The 22,839-nt window shown below is 28.0% G+C and overlaps 1 protein-coding gene and 1 long non-coding RNA gene across 2 annotated transcripts; both read left to right on the top strand.

The window, feature by feature from the left end:
* The first annotated feature begins 4,848 nt into the window (after positions 1-4,848).
* LOC101515173 (cullin-3A-like) lies at positions 4,849-10,143 on the top strand. Its single transcript, XM_004489980.4, has 2 exons — positions 4,849-5,409; positions 7,834-10,143. Exons 1-2 carry the CDS (start codon positions 5,249-5,251, stop codon positions 9,869-9,871), a joined length of 2,199 nt encoding a protein of 732 aa, XP_004490037.1. The 5' UTR covers positions 4,849-5,248; the 3' UTR covers positions 9,872-10,143.
* Positions 10,144-15,212: 5,069 nt separating this feature from the next.
* Positions 15,213-16,723, top strand: LOC101493269 (uncharacterized). The gene is made up of 2 exons (XR_012161927.1): positions 15,213-16,214; positions 16,491-16,723. It is a non-coding gene; the product is annotated as an uncharacterized lncRNA (long non-coding RNA).
* The last annotated feature ends 6,116 nt before the right edge of the window (positions 16,724-22,839 follow it).

The following is a 22,839-nucleotide window of genomic DNA, read 5'->3' as shown; positions in this document are numbered from 1 at the left end:
CTCGTGTATGATTTATAGAGAACAATATAATTAGTGTATTATAATGTTCAATTTTGTAGGTAGAAAATATTTAAGAGATATACTACTAATTAAATATATGTTTCTCTTTCAATTAATTAATTTATGAAATATAATTTTTTCAAAATTGAGTGTCAAATCGACATAATGTCTAAAATTTCAAAAATTATGAGACTAAAATTGCGGATTCACTAAATCAGATTATTAAAATTATATTTAAGTCTATTCATTATGTGTATGGTTTCATAAAAAAAATATTTGTAATAAATTTTGTTTTGTTTAGAATTCGTGTAAAAATATTGCAAAAATTGAAGCAAATCAAACCGCATATTTTTTATTTAGTTCTAGTTGTGTTTTCTCTTAAATATTGAACAAAAGTGACTTGTTACATATATATTGATCAAAACTTATTGAGTATAATAAATTATAGTATGTTAAAAATTATGTTTTATAAAATAAGTTTTGAATTTTGTATAAATGTCAATATATTGAACCAACACAAATCAACTACATGTTATTCATCAATTTGGTTCAATTCATATTTCATGAGAAAATATTAAATAAAAACTAAATCAAACAAATTTTTAATTGGTTATAGTATTTTTTTCTCTAAAATTACTAATCAAGTTGATGCATTATACTTTATTGATTAAAATTGTTGATTAATTTAAATTTTTAAATAATTAAAATTAATAAATTAATTATAAATTCAAATCAAGTTAATCGAGTCTACGCTAATAATGTATAACAATATATGTAATTAAAATAATAAAAAAATGCATTCAATTTGGTCATAAGTTTTTTGTTGTTGTAACAATTAAGTTCTTTAAGTTATAAAATATGTACATGTTACTTTTTTTAAAATATTTTCCGTTAAAAAAACGCACATGTGAGCATTATAGATTTGATTTAAAAAAATTATAGTGTTTTAATAAAAAAAAATTATTATTTTTTATTAAAAAGTACCGTCGAACAAAATCTCATAAACTTTTTAATATATTTATTTTCTTCCCTTCACCATTTTTATCCTCTTCCATTGACTATCTTAATCCTTATACTTCAAAGAATTGCATGGATGAGAACGTACCAAATCAAGAATTTATGATCTTTTGAGTAAGCGACTCTTAAAAGAAATTTTGCTCTTCTTTTCGGCAAAACAATAATCACATTCATTCAAGTATGAATTTCTCATGTAATACAACACATTTTCTTTAGCTAGCTTAACCATTTCTTTTTCACTTATGTGATACAATCTCTTATGTTATAACTCAACTTCTTTGGCTGATTCAACTACATGCACATTTTTTGTTTGTGCCATGCAAATGATATAACACTTTGTACGGCTAGCAACAATAGAATCTTTGGTGAGTTTTCAAGTGTACCGCAAGCACAAATTGTCATACATCATAGAGCTTAGCCACTGAAAGTAAATTCAATCAAATTTTTGAAACATGTTTCACACCCTTGAGAGTTAACCTAATACTATTAAACATCTCCAAGGCCAACACACTACAATTTATGAGTCAACTTCACATCACCAAATTCACCTAAAGTATAAGAGTAGAAAATATATCTCTTAAAAGTGACATGTAATGAAGTACCACTATCGATCATCCAATTGGATGAACTATAAAAAATATAAATAACATCACACTCTTCAATAAGAAACAAATCATCAAATGTCACAATAACTCTATTTTCATCATAATCTTCTTCTTTCTTTTTACCTTTATCTTTGTCTTTATTCTTATTTTTCAAAAGTCAACAATTTTTCTGAATGTGCTCATTTTTATCATAGTTGTAACACTCAACAACTTTGTACTCGTTTCTAGAAGGCTTATGCTTTGATCTCTATTAACGAAATATCACTTCTTGCTTTCACCTTGATTTAGTAACCAATATCTTTGACTACGAAGGAGAATCATGAGACTTTTTTTTCATATTCTCATTCAAAATACTACTTTCGCAAGATCCATTAACAACACACTATCAAAAGCATAATTAGACAATGACATTATGAAAGTTACTCACCAGTCCAACAAAGATTCAAAAATCAATAACCCCTAAATTTCATCATAAAACTCAATACTCATAATCCGCATCATAACTCCTTAGAAAGTCTTCAAATAATTTATTTGCATACTTGGTAAATTCTTGAAGTCTCAAGGTTAACAACTTATTTATTTATTTATTTTTGTCATATACATCTTGTTCTTTCATGTTTTTTTCCGCATACAACTGCTCAAGCTTATCCCACAATCACTTAACATTTATCTCCCACTAATATAGTTCAACACATTGTCATTGATCCACTGATGAATGTAGCCACATAACTGTTTGTGTAGTACGGTCTACTGATCAACAATCTTATCAACATACTTTTTTCACATTAAACATATATTCTATATTACTTTTTTAAAGGACACAATTTGACTCATTCTAGTTCACTATATGTGTTGTATTGAACTCCATATTTGAATAGAAACTTTGATGCCAATTATTAGGACTTCCATAATTCACTACAAAATAATTATGATAAGAGAGTTGAAACTTTGATGTAAGGGTATTAGGACCAAGACGCACAATGGAATACTCAAAGCTTGTTAAATTAACTATTTTTTTTTTGTTGTGAAACATTAACTCAAAAATTTACAAGCAACACCAACACCAATAATAATAACAATAAATGAGAAAAAACTATAAATGAGATATATCAAATTTTAACTAAAAATCCCCTTAAAGTAAAAGTGGATAAAAAATACAAGTCGTTCAAATAAAAAAAGTAACTTCAATATATAAAATAATAAGTACAATTAAATTTTTTCTAATAACACTAAAAAATCGAAATTAACACGGTGGAAACTAAACAATAAGATATTTACTGCTAAAATATAAGGATAATAAACTGACTGAAAGAGAGTACAAAACTAATAACAAAAAAACGTTTAGTGAACTAATATTTATCACATGTATCTATTTTCCTTTTTCTCTTTGGTTACATTAGCGCTCTACTTCCTCTAGCTGTGCGTTTCTTTATTTTGTCCCCTCACAATTTGCTACTATAACACATTCTTAGTGCAATTCTTTTTAATAGACAATATTAATAAATTAATAATTAGATTAGTTTATTTTTGCGACCTCCTTTTTTGATGCAACTTGAATAGAGAGATTAAAACTATTCACTTACCAACACATGGGCCAAATCTAATCCAATCCAATCTTATTTTATTTTTCTTTTCAATTGACTTGGGCTTCACTTGAGAGTGACCCACCCAACAAGTTATACATTATAGTTCTTCCATGTCATAAGCTAGTCATTCGATAGTCAAAATGAATGCATACACCTAATGAGTAATGATGATGACTATTTTAACTACAAATATTATGTGAAAAATGTAAAGGAAACCTATACGTGCAAGTATCCATTTTGAAATATACCTATACGTGCAAGTATTCATTTTGAAAACTAGGATAGTTAAATATAAATGTCAATTTCACAAGTAAATTAATTATTAATTTATACATTGAAGGAATAAATAATTTTATAATTAAAAAGACTTCAAAAAAAAAAAAATTCAAAAATTAAAAAGTTTATAAAATTTTGTGGACTTAGTGGAGTTTATAGGCCAATTTTTCCAATTTGTTTTTATATCTTTTTTAAATTTCAACACAAAAATTTTTGATTTCTTTTTCACCTTTTCTCAAAATTTTCCAATAAAATTAATTTAATTTTTTTTCGATAAAAAACAATTTATAATTTTATTTTTATTTTTTTATTTGCGAAAAATAAATTTTTGATTTTTCTCACAAGATTTTTTGAAAAAAAATAATTTAAATTTTTTTTGAAAAAGATGTTTTAGATTTTTTATAAAATTTTTTTCGATATTTTTTCAAAAAGATAATTTCAATTAACAAAACATTAACTCAATCTCTCGATTAATCCCACAATAAAAAATAAACTGAAATTTTACAAAACTTATCTGAGACTTAATATTAAAAGTTTAATAAAAGATTTTTTAAGAAAGACTTACTTTCAAGTTTTATTGATATCTCTACTATTAAGTCCCAAATGCATATATACATTCTAAACTTTAAACACTTTCTGTCAGCAGATTCCTTTCCAAGTGTAGTAAGCAAGGAAAGGCAAGGCAGATAATTATGTAGTCTCCAATACAAACTTGAAGATTCTATGCCACCAATTATGGGAATGTTATTCAGCAAGTTATCACTAACCCCTTCCTCATTTATTTATTTTTGAACAAGGTTTATTTATTTATTTTGTTTAAATATATATTTCATCTTCCAAAAATTTATAAATTATTTATTTTACTCCTTATAAGGAATAATGTTTTTTTCGACATTGCAAATGTATTACATTTTAATTTGTCTTTACAAAATTTGTTGAGATTAAAAATGAATGTCATACATTTTATTTTTAGATATGTATTTAATTAAATCATATCATAATACAAATATTGAAATTAATATTTATGTATTATCGATATAATATTTTATAAATACATTCATTAAATATATCATATCATGATATTATTTATTATATTATGTAAGTTTTTGAAATATCTTGATAAGTATTTACGTGGTTAAATAAATGTTTATGAAAATTCAAAATAAATTTTTTAATAGATCATATATAAATTTCTTTAAAATGATCATTTATCGCATTTAAAATAATCATTTGTCACATTTCTCATAAGTTGAACGTTGCCTAATCTATTAATCCCTTCGTTTATAAAAAATTGTTTTTAGGTACATAAATATATACACATAGATATACTTTTTGTTTTGACAAACACCGTAGTCATGAAATCGTAATAGACAATAATAAGACAAAGCGCTGAAATCATTCAACTGCGAAACGTTAAAAAGCAAAAAACAAAAAACAAACAAAGCTTCGTTTCGCAGAGAGCCTCATCATTCACCAACGTCGTCCTCTCTTCTCCACATACAACTTCCATAACTCTTCACATCCAATTTCAATCAAATTCCTCTCAACTCCCAACCTTCCTTTCTCACTCAATTAATCACTTCAATTCTCTCCAATCATTCATCATTTTCCACTAAAATCTTAAAATATCATGATATTTTTATTGTTATAAATCTTCGCTTCAAGGCCATCGATCTTTCGATTTTCTTCAATTTGAGGGGTTTTTGGAACCTGGGTTAGGTTAAAGTTGCGTTTTTGGATTGTGGGTGATTGAGTTTTAAGAAGATGAGTAACCAAAAGAAGAGGATTTTTCAGATAGAGGCTTTTAAGCACCGTGTTGTTATGGATCCGAAATATGGTGAAAAAACTTGGAGCGTTCTCGAACATGCAATTCATGAGATATACAATCACAACGCTAGTGGTCTTAGTTTTGAAGAGCTTTACAGGTTTTTTGTTGTTGTTGTTACTTTCTTATGATTCTCATTATTTGTTTTTCCGTTTTTGGAAAATTTAGTCTACTTTGATATTATGATGTTTGATTTTGATCATAATTGTGTAATTATTTGGCTTGTTTTTGTAAGATATATATGGTTGTTGTTGTGATTGGATTTTTTGAGGGTTTTTGAAATGATCAAGTTGGTGCTTATGAAAGTAAATTGAATTCTATCATGCTAGGAGTTTTTCTACTTTGGAGATGTTTGGAAGTTGTTATTATTTGCTTGTATTATGAAAGAAGTACTTGAATAAGTATTTGTAAGAATTTATGAAAATAGTTTATGATATGTTCATAGTTTTCATTATTTTCATAAGTTCTTCCAAATCACTTATTATTGTAAGTTGCTTTTGGATTATGAAGATTTTACACTCATTCCCTATTTGATTAAGTGTATTTTTGGATGGACAGTGAGTGACAATATCGCGGTGGCACCATAATTTTGTTGAAGCTACAAAGTGTAATTTTTGCTAAAATCGCGGTCATTCACCGTGATTCTGCCAACCTGATCGCAAATCCAAACATGCACTAAAGAAATAGCTTATATAAGCTCTTACATGATAAGTCCGTATTGAATAACTGTTTAATTAAGCTATGTATCCAAAGCTTCCTTTTTCTTTTTTCCTTTTAAGCGGCATCCCCAGTGAATGATGTACATTTTCATATGGCGTGCTTATTGAGTCATTGGTGGTTAGTGCTATTATAGTTATGGGATCAGCTACTATGATGCTGCATTTCTTCATTGTTGGACTAGTTCATGATAGTTCATTAGTCACGACTCGTGATTGTTTTCATTTGTTTTCTATTCTTCACTCTGATGAACTTACTTATGTGTCTTCTGTCTTCCCTATAATTGAATTTATCCTCTTTTCTTTGTAGTTTTTTTATGTTAATATTCGTAGTTTATGCTTTGGAAGAATTAGATGTTTATATGAATTATGAAATGATTTCATAGTATGGTTAGCTGAAATTCTGTGTTGGATAAGTGGACTGTTATTATGATATGATATATTTGAGGGGACCAAACACAATAGGTAATATATTAAAGGATTTCACTCAATTGACAGGAAAATTTTGGCGGCAAAGTGGTTAGTAATGTTATTTTTATAACATGATGTATTTTGTTTAGCTCTTACTTCGTCGGCATTTTTTTGCAAAATAATACAAGGAGACGGAAGGTATCGATCCCATTACCTGTCGGATGTGTAATGTAACATTTTGCCGCTAAAGTATCTATGATAATAAACGGCATAATGATAAATAAATATAAAACATATATTACAATATGTATATATTTACCAAAAAGAAGAATTTTTTTGGGGTGCCACTACCATGGCACAACGTAAGTTTTCGTGTTAATGATTGATACATATATCATTGATGTTTGACTTTGCAAAGTACCGGTTTTCTTGCTTGGAGTTATTCCTTTTGTAGCAAACCATTCTTGCGTGAATGTTGTAGGCTACAAATAGGAAAATAGAGATATTTTAGAATCGAGTAATGCTTTATCCTCCTTACATGTTAATTATTTTAAGAGCTCGATATTAGACATGAAATCGTTTTACGTATATTTGATTGCTTTTTTTGCTAAAAAAACAAGTTACACGGCTATGAATTTTTGGATGGAAAAATATGCTTTTGGGAACATTGCCGATTTGGCATTCAACATTAAAGATGCTAATATGTCTATCCTCATTCACATGCCATTCTAAAAAACATTTTATACTTTCTGCATTAAAACAAATAGGAGGATTATTATGCTGATCAAGTAGGAGGATAGATATTTATTTAACATAATTGCATCAATCTAGAGAACATCAATTTCGTATGTTATGAAATTTAATCGCCGTTGAACAAGTTACTCATTTCGAACAAGTTGTATCTTATATTATGCTTTTGTTAACAATATTCATTTGGGAAGGGTTGATGTTAAGGATACAAAATGGAATTTTATTTGGAAAGATATCACTTCACGGATGTTTTTTCCCAACAAAAATATTTCATTAGTAAATGTAGTCGTGTAAAAACAATAATGTGTAGCTGCAAATAAGGGTAGGACTTAATAATGAAAATAAAATTATTTTTGTGAAACACGTACATTTTAACAATTTTTGCATGAAATTTAAATTCAAGTGTTACTTTTATACTGATAATTAGGTAGTAGATGCACTATGGTTGAACATTAGTCAGAGTTTGCAGCCTGCTTTCATTATTATTTCTCCTTGATTTATTAGTTTATACAATCTGAAATAATGAATTGGTTTAGCATATACTCATGCTTCCTATGCATCTATGCACATCAAATGTATGTTCTATTTTTTTTTCCCTTTCCAATTTCATGTTCTAATATTTTGTCGTCTTTGTTTTGTGGATTTAGAAATGCTTACAATATGGTTCTTCACAAATTTGGTGAGAAGCTATACTTTGGGCTGGTTGTCACCATGACTTCTCATCTCGAAGAGATAGCTAGGTCTGTTGAAGCCACTCAAGGAAGTTCCTTTCTGGAAGAATTAAACCGAAAATGGAATGATCATAATAAGGCATTACAGATGATTCGAGACATTCTGATGTACATGGACAGGACTTATATCCCAAGCACCCAGAAGACTCCTGTCTATGAACTTGGCCTGAACCTGTGGAGAGAAAATGTTATTTATTCGAACCAGATAAGGACTCGACTGTTGAGTACGCTTTTGGAGTTAGTACGCAGTGAGCGTGCTGGTGAAGTTGTTAATCGAGGGCTGATTAGAAATATAACAAAGATGCTAATGGATTTAGGTCCTTCTGTTTATGGCCAAGAATTTGAGACTACTTTTCTGCAAATTTCAGCTGATTTCTACCGGGCCGAATCCCAGAAATTTATCGAGTCTTGTGATTGTGGAGATTATCTCAAGAAAGCTGAGAGGCGGCTGAATGAGGAAACGGATAGAGTGAGCCATTACTTGGACCCTAGGACTGAAAAGAAGATCACTAATGTGGTGGAGAAGGAGATGATTGAAAATCACATGCTTAGATTGATCCATATGGAGAATTCTGGGTTAGTAAACATGCTTCGTGATGATAAATACGAAGATTTAAGTAGAATGTATAACTTGTTCCGTCGCGTTACTGACGGTCTTTTGAAAATACGTGAAGTGATGACTTCACACATCAGAGAGTCCGGTAAACAGCTTGTTACTGATCCAGAAAGGTTGAAGGATCCTGTTGAATTTGTGCAGAGGCTGTTAGATGAGAAAGATAAATACGACAAGATTATAAATTTGGCCTTTAACAACGACAAGTTGTTCCAGAATGCTTTGAGTTCCTCATTTGAATTTTTCATTAACTTGAACCCTCGTTCTCCAGAGTATATTTCACTATTTGTGGACGATAAGCTTCGAAAGGGTCTAAAGGGAGTTAGTGAGGATGACGTAGAGATAACTCTTGACAAGGTTATGATGCTGTTCCGGTACTTGCAAGAAAAAGATGTGTTTGAGAAGTATTACAAACAGCATCTGGCGAAGCGGCTTCTATCCGGAAAAACAGTTTCTGATGATGCGGAGAGGAGTCTCATAGTTAAGCTCAAGACAGAATGTGGATACCAATTTACCTCAAAACTAGAAGGCATGTTTACAGACATGAAAACTTCTCTAGACACAATGCAGGGCTTTTATGCTAGCCATCCTGAGTTAGGTGATGGTCCTACGCTTACCGTGCAGGTTCTGACTACAGGGTCTTGGCCAACTCAATCCAGCGTGACATGTAACCTACCTTCTGAAATGTCTGCACTTTGCGAGAAATTTCGGTCATATTACCTTGGCACACATACTGGCAGGAGATTGTCGTGGCAGACTAACATGGGAACGGCAGATTTAAAAGCTACCTTTGGGAAAGGTCAGAGACACGAGTTAAATGTTTCGACTTACCAAATGTGTGTACTCATGCTGTTTAATAATGCTGATAGACTAAGCTACAAAGAAATTGAACAAGCAACTGAGATTCCAGCTTCGGATTTGAAGAGGTGCTTGCAATCTTTGGCTTTGGTTAAGGGAAGAAATGTTCTGAGGAAGGAGCCTATGAGTAAAGATGTTAGTGAGGATGATGCATTCTTTGTTAATGACAAGTTCAGTAGCAAACTATATAAGGTCAAAATAGGAACTGTAGTTGCGCAAAAGGAATCGGAACCAGAGAAACTGGAAACTCGACAAAGAGTGGAGGAGGACAGGAAGCCGCAGATTGAGGCAGCATTAGTGAGGATTATGAAATCCAGGAAGCAACTTGATCACAACAATCTTATAGCTGAGGTCACAAAGCAGTTGCAGTCGCGGTTCCTTGCAAATCCAACGGAGGTAAAGAAACGGATCGAGTCTCTCATTGAGCGGGAGTTTTTGGAGAGAGATGATAGTGACAGAAAACTGTATCGATATCTTGCCTAGGATTGACAAGCTTGTTTGTTTCTGTAAGGTTACAGTGATACACATCTTTTTTTGACAGAACAGTGATACAAATGTTGTGTCTTTGGCGAACTAGGTGAAAAATGACCTTTTAAAGGATCCATTGATTCTTTATGTATACCAATTTGTTATTCTTATTGGACATGCTGTTGGGTTGGTTTGTTGTTTTTATGGATATCTTCTAGTTTGGTGAAAATCACCATTGTTTTCCATTACCAGATATAATTTTTTTATAGAATTTAGCTTGTTGAACATCTTCATTTCCCTTACTGATGCACCATGAGTAGTTCTTCCAGCAAGATGCATTCTACTAAGAGAAGCCAAATTAAAATGCATTATGCAGGCCTCATTTCCTATACCTAACTAGGACTGTTCATGGTTAGGTTTAGAACGAAAAACGAATTGAACTATTGTAACCGTTACAACAGTTCGGTAAAATTGAAGTGAACTATTAATGGGTTGTCCCAAACTGAACTAGTAATAAGTTTGATGCACAAGTTGTGTTCAAAACCATCTTTACAAAACCTGAACTGTAACTTTTTCAGATTGAACTTATTGTTTGTTAATCTAATTATATCAAGAGAAAATTTCTTTTTTCACTCCAAGTATTCTCAAAAGCCTCTAAATTTTATCTAGAGTGGCTATATCGTTTATGATGCGTTTTTGTTGTTGTTTGTATTTATGAAAGTGAAGTTATATCTGATATATTTTGTATGAAGAAGTCTCTTCTTTTACAATACACTAACATATTTCTATATCATAATTCTAATAACTTATTTCTAAATAATATTCTTAAAATAAAGAATAAATTATAAATATATTTTAAATAGAAACATAAATTATATATCCTAATGGTATCTTATTCTAAATTCAAATATATCTAAATATAAATCTAAATAAAATCTTCAAAAGATATTTAGGCATATTATTCAGAACGATTCATGTTTTTTATGATTAGATTTATGTTGGTGACTTGATTTGTGATTGTATTTTATCATTTTTACCTTTGTGAATTGAAGAATTGGTCACATATATCTAATATTAATTACAACATTTCTATGTATCATGTATGGAACTCATTTTCTTATAGATTTCTAAATACTTTTTAGACTTGGAGGGTGATATCTCAAAATGAGGATAATTTAATTAAAAATTATTATTTATGGTAGATAAAAATCAACGTAAACCCTTTTATTAAAAAACCTACATAAACCCCACCTAATTTCATGTAATTGTGTGACAAATATGGGCAATTGTTTAGACAATATTTCTAATCTGAGTTATAAAGAGTATATTTAGCTAAACAATAGGTAGTTTGTTTGATTTCATGTCTAACATGTAAAAAATTTAAAGTTTGAAAATAAACATTAAATTAATACAATCATCAATAATAAAACCAACATAAATGCGAAATTGTTTATGAGAGCATTCAACGCAATGACTACATTTGAAGCATCTCTTTCTGCTTCAAAATTTAGAAGAGACATATCTTTTCCAAATTACAAAACTTTCTGCATAGCTAAAGCTTATGCTATCTCTGAATTTGGTAATGAAATGACTTGCTAGCAATTAGCAGCAACCTTTACACCATCAACATCTCTCACTATAATGTCAATACTCCACTTAACTCTCCCAGTCGGACATGCGTCATCAACATTAAGTTTATAACAATCACTAAGGAGGTGTTCAATGAACATCAGATATGGGCAAAATGAGATCTCCCCTTAGTGTCTCTAACAACACTGTACTAGCACTCATAAAACTAACAATAGATCTTTCAGCCTTTTGAACAATGTATCAACATCGATTGTCTCAAAACACTTTTTATTTCTAGCATACCATATTTCATAACGCAAGGCCAACACTTGCACAATAACATTCTCATATGCATCAATAATATTTCTTTCCAACCACTCATGAAATGGTACATGCCTATAATCATGCCAATTAAAAATCAGACCTAAAGGGGAAGCAAACATATCGGTTTTGACAAGATGCTTCATAAAGAGACGTGGAATTATCTCATTAAATTGTCCACGAAAAACACTTAAAGAGTCACAACTAATTCATTTAAAAAAAAATCATTTTTTACTGGTAGTTTTGCATGTAGAATTATCCAAACAAAATGGATGTGTCGTTGAATATTTTTTATTTTCCATAAATTTTTTCAACTTGCTGATCAATATCATGCTCTGTATTATGAGAGACAGGTACCTCTCGCCTTGTGTTTAAGATACAATACAAAATCTTCACATAAAAAATAGCAGACTGTGAAACACCCTACACAAACTCATTTTGTAGTTGAGAGAAAGAAAGTGGCAATTAAAGAATTCGCTAAGCTTCAAAAGGGAGGAAAACTTCATTAATCTAACGAGCATTCCAACACTGGATATCGTGATGTATGAGATATGAGACAAACATAATATTGCAGTTACATGGTTTACGAGACCAAATCTTTTGACCATTTTGATAACGAAGTCAGATATCCTCCCTTACATGAATTATATGCCCATCCCCTACTCTCCATATACCAGCTTCCTCTATAACATCCAAATGAACTTGCAAAATACTTATCAATGTACAATTTGGACAATAACCAATTGAAGTTCTCAAGAAACTGCTCCTAGGAAGATACCTTCATTTCTGATATTGTGAGATCAATAAATCATCATTATGTCTGACATGTCACCCTTGTTTAGACAACATTGTAAGTTTAAAATCATGAAATGTTCTAAAGCCCATCTCACCGTTCTTTTTTTCCCTCACATAATGTCTTCCATTTAGTCCAATGAATTATTTGCTAAACTTGTTTGTTACCCAACCAAAACTTACTAATCATTATTTCAATAGGCTCACCTAATCTCATCAAAAGGAGAAAAAAAACTCATAACATACATAGAGATAGCTTGAACCACTGCTTTGATCAAAATTTCTCTCCTTGTAGTTGATAAAAATATTTCTTTCCAATCCTTCAGCTTCTTCTACATCATATTAGACAAAATTGAATATTTGTTGCTTAGACCTACCAACAAAAGAAAGTAATCACATATACTTTGAATGAAAGTCAGTAACCTTAATTTGTATCCAATCTTAGAACAAGATTTTACGATCATCATTGACTGAAAGATATTTTTTATTTATCTAAATTGATAAGTTGGCCAGAACCAGATTGATAAATATTAAACATATTGACAACAGTGACATTGTTATAGAATATATTAAACAAACAATTTGTTTTAATATTTTCCATATTGTCCTTGTGACCACTTAACAGACCTTCATTTTTGGTAAACTAATGGTTGCTATCAAGTGTGGAGAGTCTCATATTGGATGAAAAAAATGAATATTGAACAGGAAAATATTAGACATCTAGAGAAAGAAAAAGAGAAAGTGATGTGATAGATGTAATATGTTGATGATATAATGTGAAGAAAAATAGAAAGAAAATGACGTGTTGAATGAATGTATGAAAATTATAGGTGTTCAAATTTAAGAGTTGATTGAACATTATATAAACGAGATGATTCATATACCTAATATCTTAAGATACGTTTTAGGTGAAGATGTGATGTTTAATCTATTTATATAGTTGTTCTTAACCCAACATGAATATCCCTCAATCCCATTACCCAACAATAATCACAAAGTATGCTTATCACTTTTTATCTTAGCACAAAGTGTAGTTTCACCGGCTAGATGGTAAAACCATAAGTATTGTCTAAATGGGTTGGGCCAACAAGTCGGATCAGTCGGCTCACATTTAAGTCTGGATTGAACTCTAAAAAAAAAGAGGTCTAAAAAAGTAAGATGCTTGTCCCCTCCAAAAACACGACATTTTATCGGAAGTTATCTTCCAGTTGTGTATTTTTGAGTGAAATACACTACCAAAAGCTAACTTTCAATAATAAATTTAACATCATGTGGATAAAAATAAGAGATGGATAAAATATCACAAAAACAATCAAGTGTGTTTGATCCAACACAACTTAAAAATAAGATCATGTCGTTCTAAACTATTTTAAAGTTGAGCTCGTCGAGCCCAATTTTCTTAACCTTTTCTTAGTTGTTTCTTTTGTTTTATATATTTCTATAATCCAATAAACTTTTATGCATTGTGGGGCATGTTTTGATGTCCTTCCATTAGTGGGGTAAATTAAATTTTAGGGTTTCAAGTGTGGACAGGTTGATGCTTCCATAAAAGCATGACTTATTCTTGTCAATATAATTAATTACATCCTTCATTATTTTTATCTCTATTTTAAATTTGATCATAGATGCATTCATGCATGTACTCATGAAAATTTGAACAGAAAAAACTTTCAAATTAGGCTATATATGGTGCTTATAAAAACAAATTAGGTTATATACGGAGCTTCATAATTTGGATATTTAATGGGAAATAGGTAACCAAAGAGTGTTTTTTTTGGGGTAGAATACTATCTAATTAGAGAAGTTTTTTATCCAATTTTCAAATATTCTCTTAAAAAATAAAAAATAAATGTCTATGTCATAATGTATTTATTGAAAATGCATGAATGAAGTGACAATAGAAAAAAAAAAAAGAATTGTTTCATAAGTATAACTCAGTTTATAGTTAGAAGGACATTGATATGTAAATGTTTTAGTTTGAAGTAAAAAATCCTTATTTCTTTATGCTTAAGGTGTATAAGTTTAATCATTATGCTACTTAATAAAAAAATGGAACTAGCTATTTGTCCTTGAAATTAAATAGAATTAACTGTTTGTCTTTGATTAATTTCAAGTAAATCATTATTTTAGTCATTTTAATGTGAAAGTCGAAAGGCAATACTATAGCCCTTTAATATTTCAAAAACATTTTTAACTATGTATTTCTTTAGTTAACTTAGTACTTGAATATATTTTTTGCTAATTAGTTTCATTTTTTGAATATATCTTTTTTTTTTATACCACTTCGAATATATCTATTTTCTTTTGTGAACTTCGAATATATTTTCTATTACCTTGTTTGGTCTATATAGTAACAATCTATACATTCCATTTTTTTTAAGCAACATCACATCACATATACAGGACCATAATAATAAAATACTTATCACTAATTTGTACCATGTAATATACTCTGGCATTTCTCATGCTCTTTATACGTCAAATTTCTAAAACACCTTTTTACATCATAAAACATGGCAATCAGCATGCTCTTATGCTTCATCTTTTTGTTATTTGGTGTGATAGGAACCTCTTTAATTAAAATAAGAAAATATTACCAGGCAAACTAAGTTAGTGGACACAAACTTAATTATCTTTACGTAACTATAAAGATGAGAAGATCCAAAATTCATCCATCTAATCTAATGTACTACGTGTTTGTCTAGTAGAAATCAAGACAAGCATAAACCAAAAGTTACTCCTTAAAGTCAATACATATTTGCATTTATGTTGTTCCATTTGTTCCTATTGACCTTAACATAATAGACAAATTTTCCCCATGTGCTCACCATTGTTTAGTCCCTATAACCAATTAATAACAGACACAAAATATCGAAATTGTCACTAATATAAACAGTGTATCACATTAACACCTCTGAAATATATCTATTCAGTAGTTGATTTTTGATATTACGTGAGTTGAAGTATCCCTTATACTATTTATTAAATATATTTTTTTTCTTAAAAAAAATAAAAGTTTGTCCGCGTAATTAGTATATAAGTTTTTATATTAATTCATACATCCTTTGCATTAAACATTTCAAAAAGGAAACTTCATTGCCTCTAGCTAGTGATAGTTTTTCATATAGTTGGTTATCAAACTCCAATAATTCCCCTGTTGATTTTCTTGATGAGGAGCCTCATAGAGAATCTTTTAGTAGTTTCTATGGAGATACTACCTTAGAAGAATTCAATACCTCAAATAATGTCCAGAATTTCAATTTTGATACATGTATCACTCAATCAAATTTTGTGCTTGTTCATGCTGATGAGATTTTCTCTAATGGCATTCTTACACCTGTTTTTGTTGATTCTTCAAAAATAGAGTTGTTGTGCAATACTCAAGATCCTATTCAAACAAACATTGGTGCTTCTTTTTCTACTAGAAGATTAACTTCAAAAAATATGGAAATTCATCATGGTTTTCTTACAAGGTGGAGAAAATCAACATGGAGAACTTTGCTACAATTTTTTAGGTATTTCAATCCATTAAGGCAAAAATTGGGGAAATCAACGAAAAACAATAAAGTTGATGATGTTGATAAGATAGATTGGAAAGCATCTCCTATTGGTGATTTTCATATTGATCATGATAACTCAATTTATGATGCAGTCCTCCATTGCAAAAGATCAATAGGTATTTATAGCCATGCCTTTATTTTAATATTAAATTTTTTAACTATCCGATTTTCAAGTGAGTAGATCATTTGGTAAATTGGAGGTCGTTCAAAAAGTAAATAAAATTTAATCAATGATTATTTTAGTTAGATTTTGATTTCAGACACTCTCCATCTAATTGTACTTCACTAAAAATTATTGATTATTTCTGTTTGATTTGATTTGATTTGATTTTATATATATTTTATATTATTGCTTGCTTGGAAAGTTAAATTCATTCTTGTCCTTATTTCAGGAAAATGATCTAAGATAAAGAGGAGAGTTGTAGGAGGAATTGGTGAGCACCTAGAAAATGTATGATGGCTGATTGAGCATTCCATTTTGTTCTTGGTGTCGTTTCTTTCTACTGATATATTTGTCTTCTTTCTTTCATGTTACTTGTATATTTCAATGCAGAAAAAACTGTTTTTGGTTGACAGACCACCAGCTGTGAAATTTAAAATGAATAAATTTTATGAATGTTGGATCATATTGCTCCTTGATATATAATTAATAAGTCTAGAGTATATTTATATATTTAACATAGAAAAGGTATAGAAAGTATTTAAAAGTGTGTACTAATTATGAATTTATGAATGTCCTCTTACAAGTAAGTCTTGAATTCTCTAATTGTACCTTTAATTTACCTCCTTGTACTTGACATTTGTAATTAAACAAATTGTGAGTTCTCTATTATAAACACTTATCTTCCTTTAATAAAGTGGTATCTGAGTTTCATTTGTAAAAGTTTAGAGAAAAAAATTGAGAGATAGTAAGTTGTGACAACACTACTTTCCATTTTCTTCTTCTTACAAATGAGATTTATGAAAAATTGTGTCATGGCATAAAATCATTGTCTGGCTCTCAAGGTGTGTAGGGGATTATGGAGAGGTTGTCTCAAAATGAGAATGGGAGTGAGACATTGTGAACAAAAAGAAGAAAGATCATTGTGTTCTCACCCTCATCCATCAATATTTAGATGATGATATGTTTTAGAAGGTTGTTGATGCTACTTGTTCAAAGGAATCTTGAGAGATTTTTGTGAAATCAAACCAAGACATTGACAAAGTGAATGGAGTTTTGAATATGAAAGATTCTGAATGAATTTTGGATTACTGTTCAAGAATGAAGGCAATTGTAAATCAAATGAAAAGATATGGAGACAAAATAAAAGATGTTTGTGTGGTGGAGAAGATTAGTTCCTTAACTCCTAAGTTTGATTGTATGGCGTGTTATTGAGGAATAACAAAAAACCTGACTCAACATCAATTAAAGAAATAAAAGGTTCTTTGTAAGCTTAAAAAAAAACTAAAGAAATAGCAAGAAGAGTCATTGTTAGCAAGTTCTCAAAATCAAATCTTCATTTATGGATGACGTAGGATTAAATAAAGTTGGTGTGGACAAGAGAATGAAAACATGGTCCTAGCTAAGGAGGAAGAGGCAACAATGATGAATCAATCTACGAGGAAAAATGTCATTTATCATCAAGAATTCGTAGAAGAATGAGGTTTATGAATATTATCAAAGTGAAAGGAGGTATGACAAATGTAAAGTTGAATGTTATAATAGTCATGAATTTGGTCATTTTCTTGAAAATGTCGTAATGCTCTTAAGCAAGAGGAAGAAAAGTCTAATCTTGTTGATGAAGATGAGAAGCCAACTTTGTCGGTAAAATCCAAGGAAGGGGAGAGAGAGGACAAGAGAGAGATGTTAATAGTACGGTAATTGGACAATGAAGCATATATGTGGATGCAAGGAAAATTTCTGTGAAGTTTAATGAGAAGGTAAATAGAATTGTTCTCTCTGTAGACTCATCAAGAGTGCCAAAATTGTAAATAACATCTCAATACAATTTAAGTATAATATCAACTTCTAACTACTTAAAAACAGTCGTCATTCTAATATTTTTTGAAATAAATTTATTAACTATAAATCTTTATATTGTATTGTCTCAAAAACATTTTCTTATATTATATATAAAAAAAATAATTATTATTAAATCGGTTAAATCTTAACTGATTTAAAAATATATTTTATATATATATATATATATATATATATATATATATAAATTAGAGCATCTTGTCAGTTGGAGGCCTTGTGTGCAATTGGATCATTTTGTCGACTAAAGTATTTTCAACATGAAGATTTTACAAAATTTAAAAAAAAAAATGAAGATTTTACAATAAACTTGATTTGTTTCCAACTCTCTATCATTGTTCTGTTGGTGTGAAAATTCTTTAAAAGCCATTGACATTTACTAATTCTTGGCACCAAGTGAGAAGATGTTAATGTGCTGCCATTGAAAACAAGCCAGACAAGAAGGGCACAAGGGACAAATAATGCTGGGAGAAAAATTCATAAGTGTTTCTATCACCATAATTCCTTCATCTAATTTGCATCTTTTGTTCTCTTGTTAGAATAATGTTTAGTTCTTATCTACAAAGAAACAGTACTTGATGACTACTACTATCATGTGCCTCTCTCAAACCCTTTGCAATTTCCTTTATTTATGATGTGGATAGCATATTATTAATTGAGTTAGTGAATGAGTGAAAATTAACAAACCTAATATTATTTTGTGAATAAATTAACAAAACCAAATATTTTACTTGGAAGTAAAGGCACTTGTATAACACAAATATTCATTTAAAAAACTGCAAATGACAATTGACAAGTACATAATTATGTTCACATTCTGTTTCAAAACAAAATATGTATACAATCTTCAATTGTATTGGATTGAATATGCAAATTACACATCGATATTATAAGAATCTGTCAAATTAGTTTATGCAATTTTAGAATTAGAAAATACATTTTTGATGTTACATAAATAGTCTTTTGTAAACCTTTTTTGATAGAGGTTATAATGTAATAAGTTAATTGAATATAAGATATCTGCACGCTGATATTAAATTCATGAATCACTATATAAATTAATTTGTTTATGAAATTTGATCATCTTAAAGATTAATTATTAATAATTATAATTGTGCACCGAATAATTACTAACAAATTTGTCCATAAAAAACTTGAATCTTATAAACAAATATACCATCGATGACATAATAATATTGATGTAAAATCAATATAAAGAACTTTCATATTCAATTAGTGTCAAATCATAACTTTTATTAGCAAAAATTTACAAAGGACATTTTCAACACACTATTATTTCAATGATATATTTAACTATTTGTATATTCATGCATTGTGAAATTTCAATCATCACCATAATATTTACGTTTTCGGTTGTCGATAACAACAAAATCCTCCTATTTATTTCGTACAAATATTTTCTTCTTTAAGAATGGGACTCCTTGACCTCGTGAAGTGTCCCAATTCGAAAACAACAGCTTGGGTCATTCCTTTTGTGTCACCTCCATACCGTTCTGTCCGTCTTATCGTTTCCTTAATTACAGACTTATGAGTAACTAGATAATAATCTACGTATTACGCTATAATTTAATATATTATTAAATATAAAATAATAATAATATGTAATTTAAAAATAATGTTAATTTTATTTTATAATAAAATATATTTAAGTGTTTATGTATTTAAAGGTGAATATATTTTTGAATAATTATATATTAATAAATTAGGTCTGCTTTAGTACAAAAGAAAAAGTAAAACATTGTTGACTAATACAATTCTTGTAAAATATATTTAAATGTGAAATTGATTTATTCAAGCTTTTTTATTTTATTGAAGTGGTTCTTCTAATAATATATTTGTTAAATAGTTATGTATTTCTTTATCGTTAAAGTTATACATTTAGCTATAATATTTCTTCATTTTATATAATTTATATTAGTTTTGAAACATTAAATTTATAAATTTATGTACTTTTTCACGTTTTCAATTTTATATCTTCATTGTAATTCTGTGAATCTCATTGTCGATCTAAGCATGCACTAAATAATATTATGTGCTTTGTGATATATTATAACATTCATTCGTGAGTGATAGTTTGTTAAATCTAAAATATTAAAACAATTCATTTGTGTGTGCCTTAGAATTTTCAAATAATTATTTGACACGGTAAAAAAACTTCAAGAGTGGTTGAAAAAAATTATAGGCAAGAAAAGTTTGTCAATGTTTAAGACATAAAAAGTTTCGAATGAATAATCAAATAGTTAGAAGCTCTTCATTTGCAAATATTTAATATCATTCATTTTTTTTTCAATTATGATTTGTGTTTTTTTAATTATAAAAAGAAAAAATGTTATGGGAGACACATTCAACCTAGGGAAAAAAAACTCTTTTTTTATGCAATAATATTGATATATGATCTTGAACAATAATTGACAATATAAAAACAATATTATTAAAGTATGGGTGAACTAAGAGTGTCACACAAATAGTTGTACCTTGGTTCCATTTAATAATGTCATTATCATTGTTTGAACTTAGAATTTACAAGAGAGTGGTTGAAAAATAGAAGATAGATCTTGATGTGTGTATGTAGTCGAACTTTTGAAGATATTGGATGGTTTGTATGAGTTATTGAAATGAAAGTTTTGATAAGTAATTATAGCTTTTTAAGCGTATTCATAAGTCATTGAGTGATAAATTAAAACTGAAATTATATAATATATGAAATAATTGTACTCGGGCAAATGAAAATGTTTGCATTATATTTTGAAGAAACAAAACATAATGGAATAGAAAATGAATTTGGAATGTCCCACATCAGAATTTTGGTGAGTTGGCAAATATTGGATGATGTGGCATAGATGAAGAATTTTAGGGGATCTATTTTAATTATTATCATAATAATAATAATTATAACTAGATTATGGCTCGCGCGCTGCGCGGATAATAATTAATTAATTTTATAAGTTTTATAAATAATATTTTATGTATTATAAATATAGTTATCTTATAATATTACTTTATTGATTTGTAATAATTGAATATGATTAGAAAAATTAAAATGAGGGAAAATCATGTTTATCACAATCATCTAATTTAAATTTTAAAATATTTTGTAAAATTCGTATGATAACTTATTATTAGAATAATTGTTTGACTCATTGTACTTTGATTGTTAATTTATTTTTCAACATATAATGGTATTTGTATTTATTTGACGAAATAAAATGTAAAATACAAACCCAAAAATAAGATGTAAAAATTTATAAATATGATTTACTATTTAATATTTTTTATTTTAAAAAAATGTTAATGTTGAATTATATTGTAGCGTAGTCTAAATTTATTTGTTTTATTATTATGATATTTTAATTGCGAGCATGAGAAGTTGTTTTAAAAAAAAAATTATTGAATATATTTCATCGGAAGTTTGTAAAAAAAATAAGTTGTTGTGGCATCGGAGTCTATTTTAAATATATATAATAGATGATAGATTTTAATAATTGGAAGTAACTTTTTTAATAATTTTTCAGATATTCGTATTTTATGATTATTTTTAATAAATTTATGTATTTTCTGTCAAATAGAATATATATTTTTATTTTATAAAATGTTATTAAAAAAATGGATTGACATTAATGAGTAATTTAATTTTTAACGTATAAAATCATTACTACCATAAGTGAAATAATATAATTGTTCATAAAATAAAGATTAAATAAAGAACATTTATGTCGATATTTATAAGTGATTAGGTGGGTTTTTTTATTGAATTTAATGACTAATAATATAAATTATTACAATTGGTATATGACTAATAATATTATAAAATAGTTTATAAATTTATTATAAAATAACTTATAAAATAATTTGATAGTAATATAAATTATAAATTACTATCAAATTGTAAAATAATTTATAAATTATAAATTTATTATAAAATAACTTATAAAATAATTTGATAGTAATATAAATTATAAATTACTATCAAATTGTAAAATAATTTATAAATTATAAATTTATTATAAATAATTGTAAATAATTTTATAAGTTTTATAAGTAATATTTTATGTATTATAAATATAGTTAACATATAATATTACTTTATTGATTTGTAATAATTGAATATGATTAGGAAAATTAAAATGATGGAAAATCATGTTTATCACAATCATCTAATTTAATTTTTAAAATATTTTGTAAAATTCGTATGATAACTTAGTATATAGGATAATTGTTTGACTCATTGTACTTTGATTAATAATTTATTTTTCAACATATAATGGTACTTGTATTTATTTGATGAAATAAAATGTAAAATACATACCCAAAAATAAGATATAAAAATTTAAAAATATGATTGACTATTTAATATTTTTTATTTTAAAAAAATGTTAATGTTGAATTATATTGTAGCGTAGTCTAAATTTATTTATTTTATTATTAGGACATTTTAATTGCGAGCATGAGAAGTTGTTGTAAAAAAAATTATTAAATATATTTAATCAAGAGTTTGAAATTAATTTTATTAAAGATTTACGTATACTTTAAATCAATTTTAGGTATTTAAAAGTTTTAACTAATTGTTTGTGCAATTGAATTATAGTTATGTTGAAATGTACCAAAAATAAATTTAATTAAAAAATAATTTAATTTTATGCAATACTTAAATTTTCATTTATTTTTTAACATTCAAATTATCATTATAATAAGAAAAATTAAAA

The sequence above is a fragment of the Cicer arietinum genome, chromosome 2 (assembly GCF_000331145.2).
Source record: "Cicer arietinum cultivar CDC Frontier isolate Library 1 chromosome 2, Cicar.CDCFrontier_v2.0, whole genome shotgun sequence".
In the NCBI taxonomy this organism is placed as follows: Eukaryota; Viridiplantae; Streptophyta; class Magnoliopsida; order Fabales; family Fabaceae; genus Cicer; species Cicer arietinum.
This window is presented reverse-complemented; position numbering and strand designations above follow the sequence as displayed.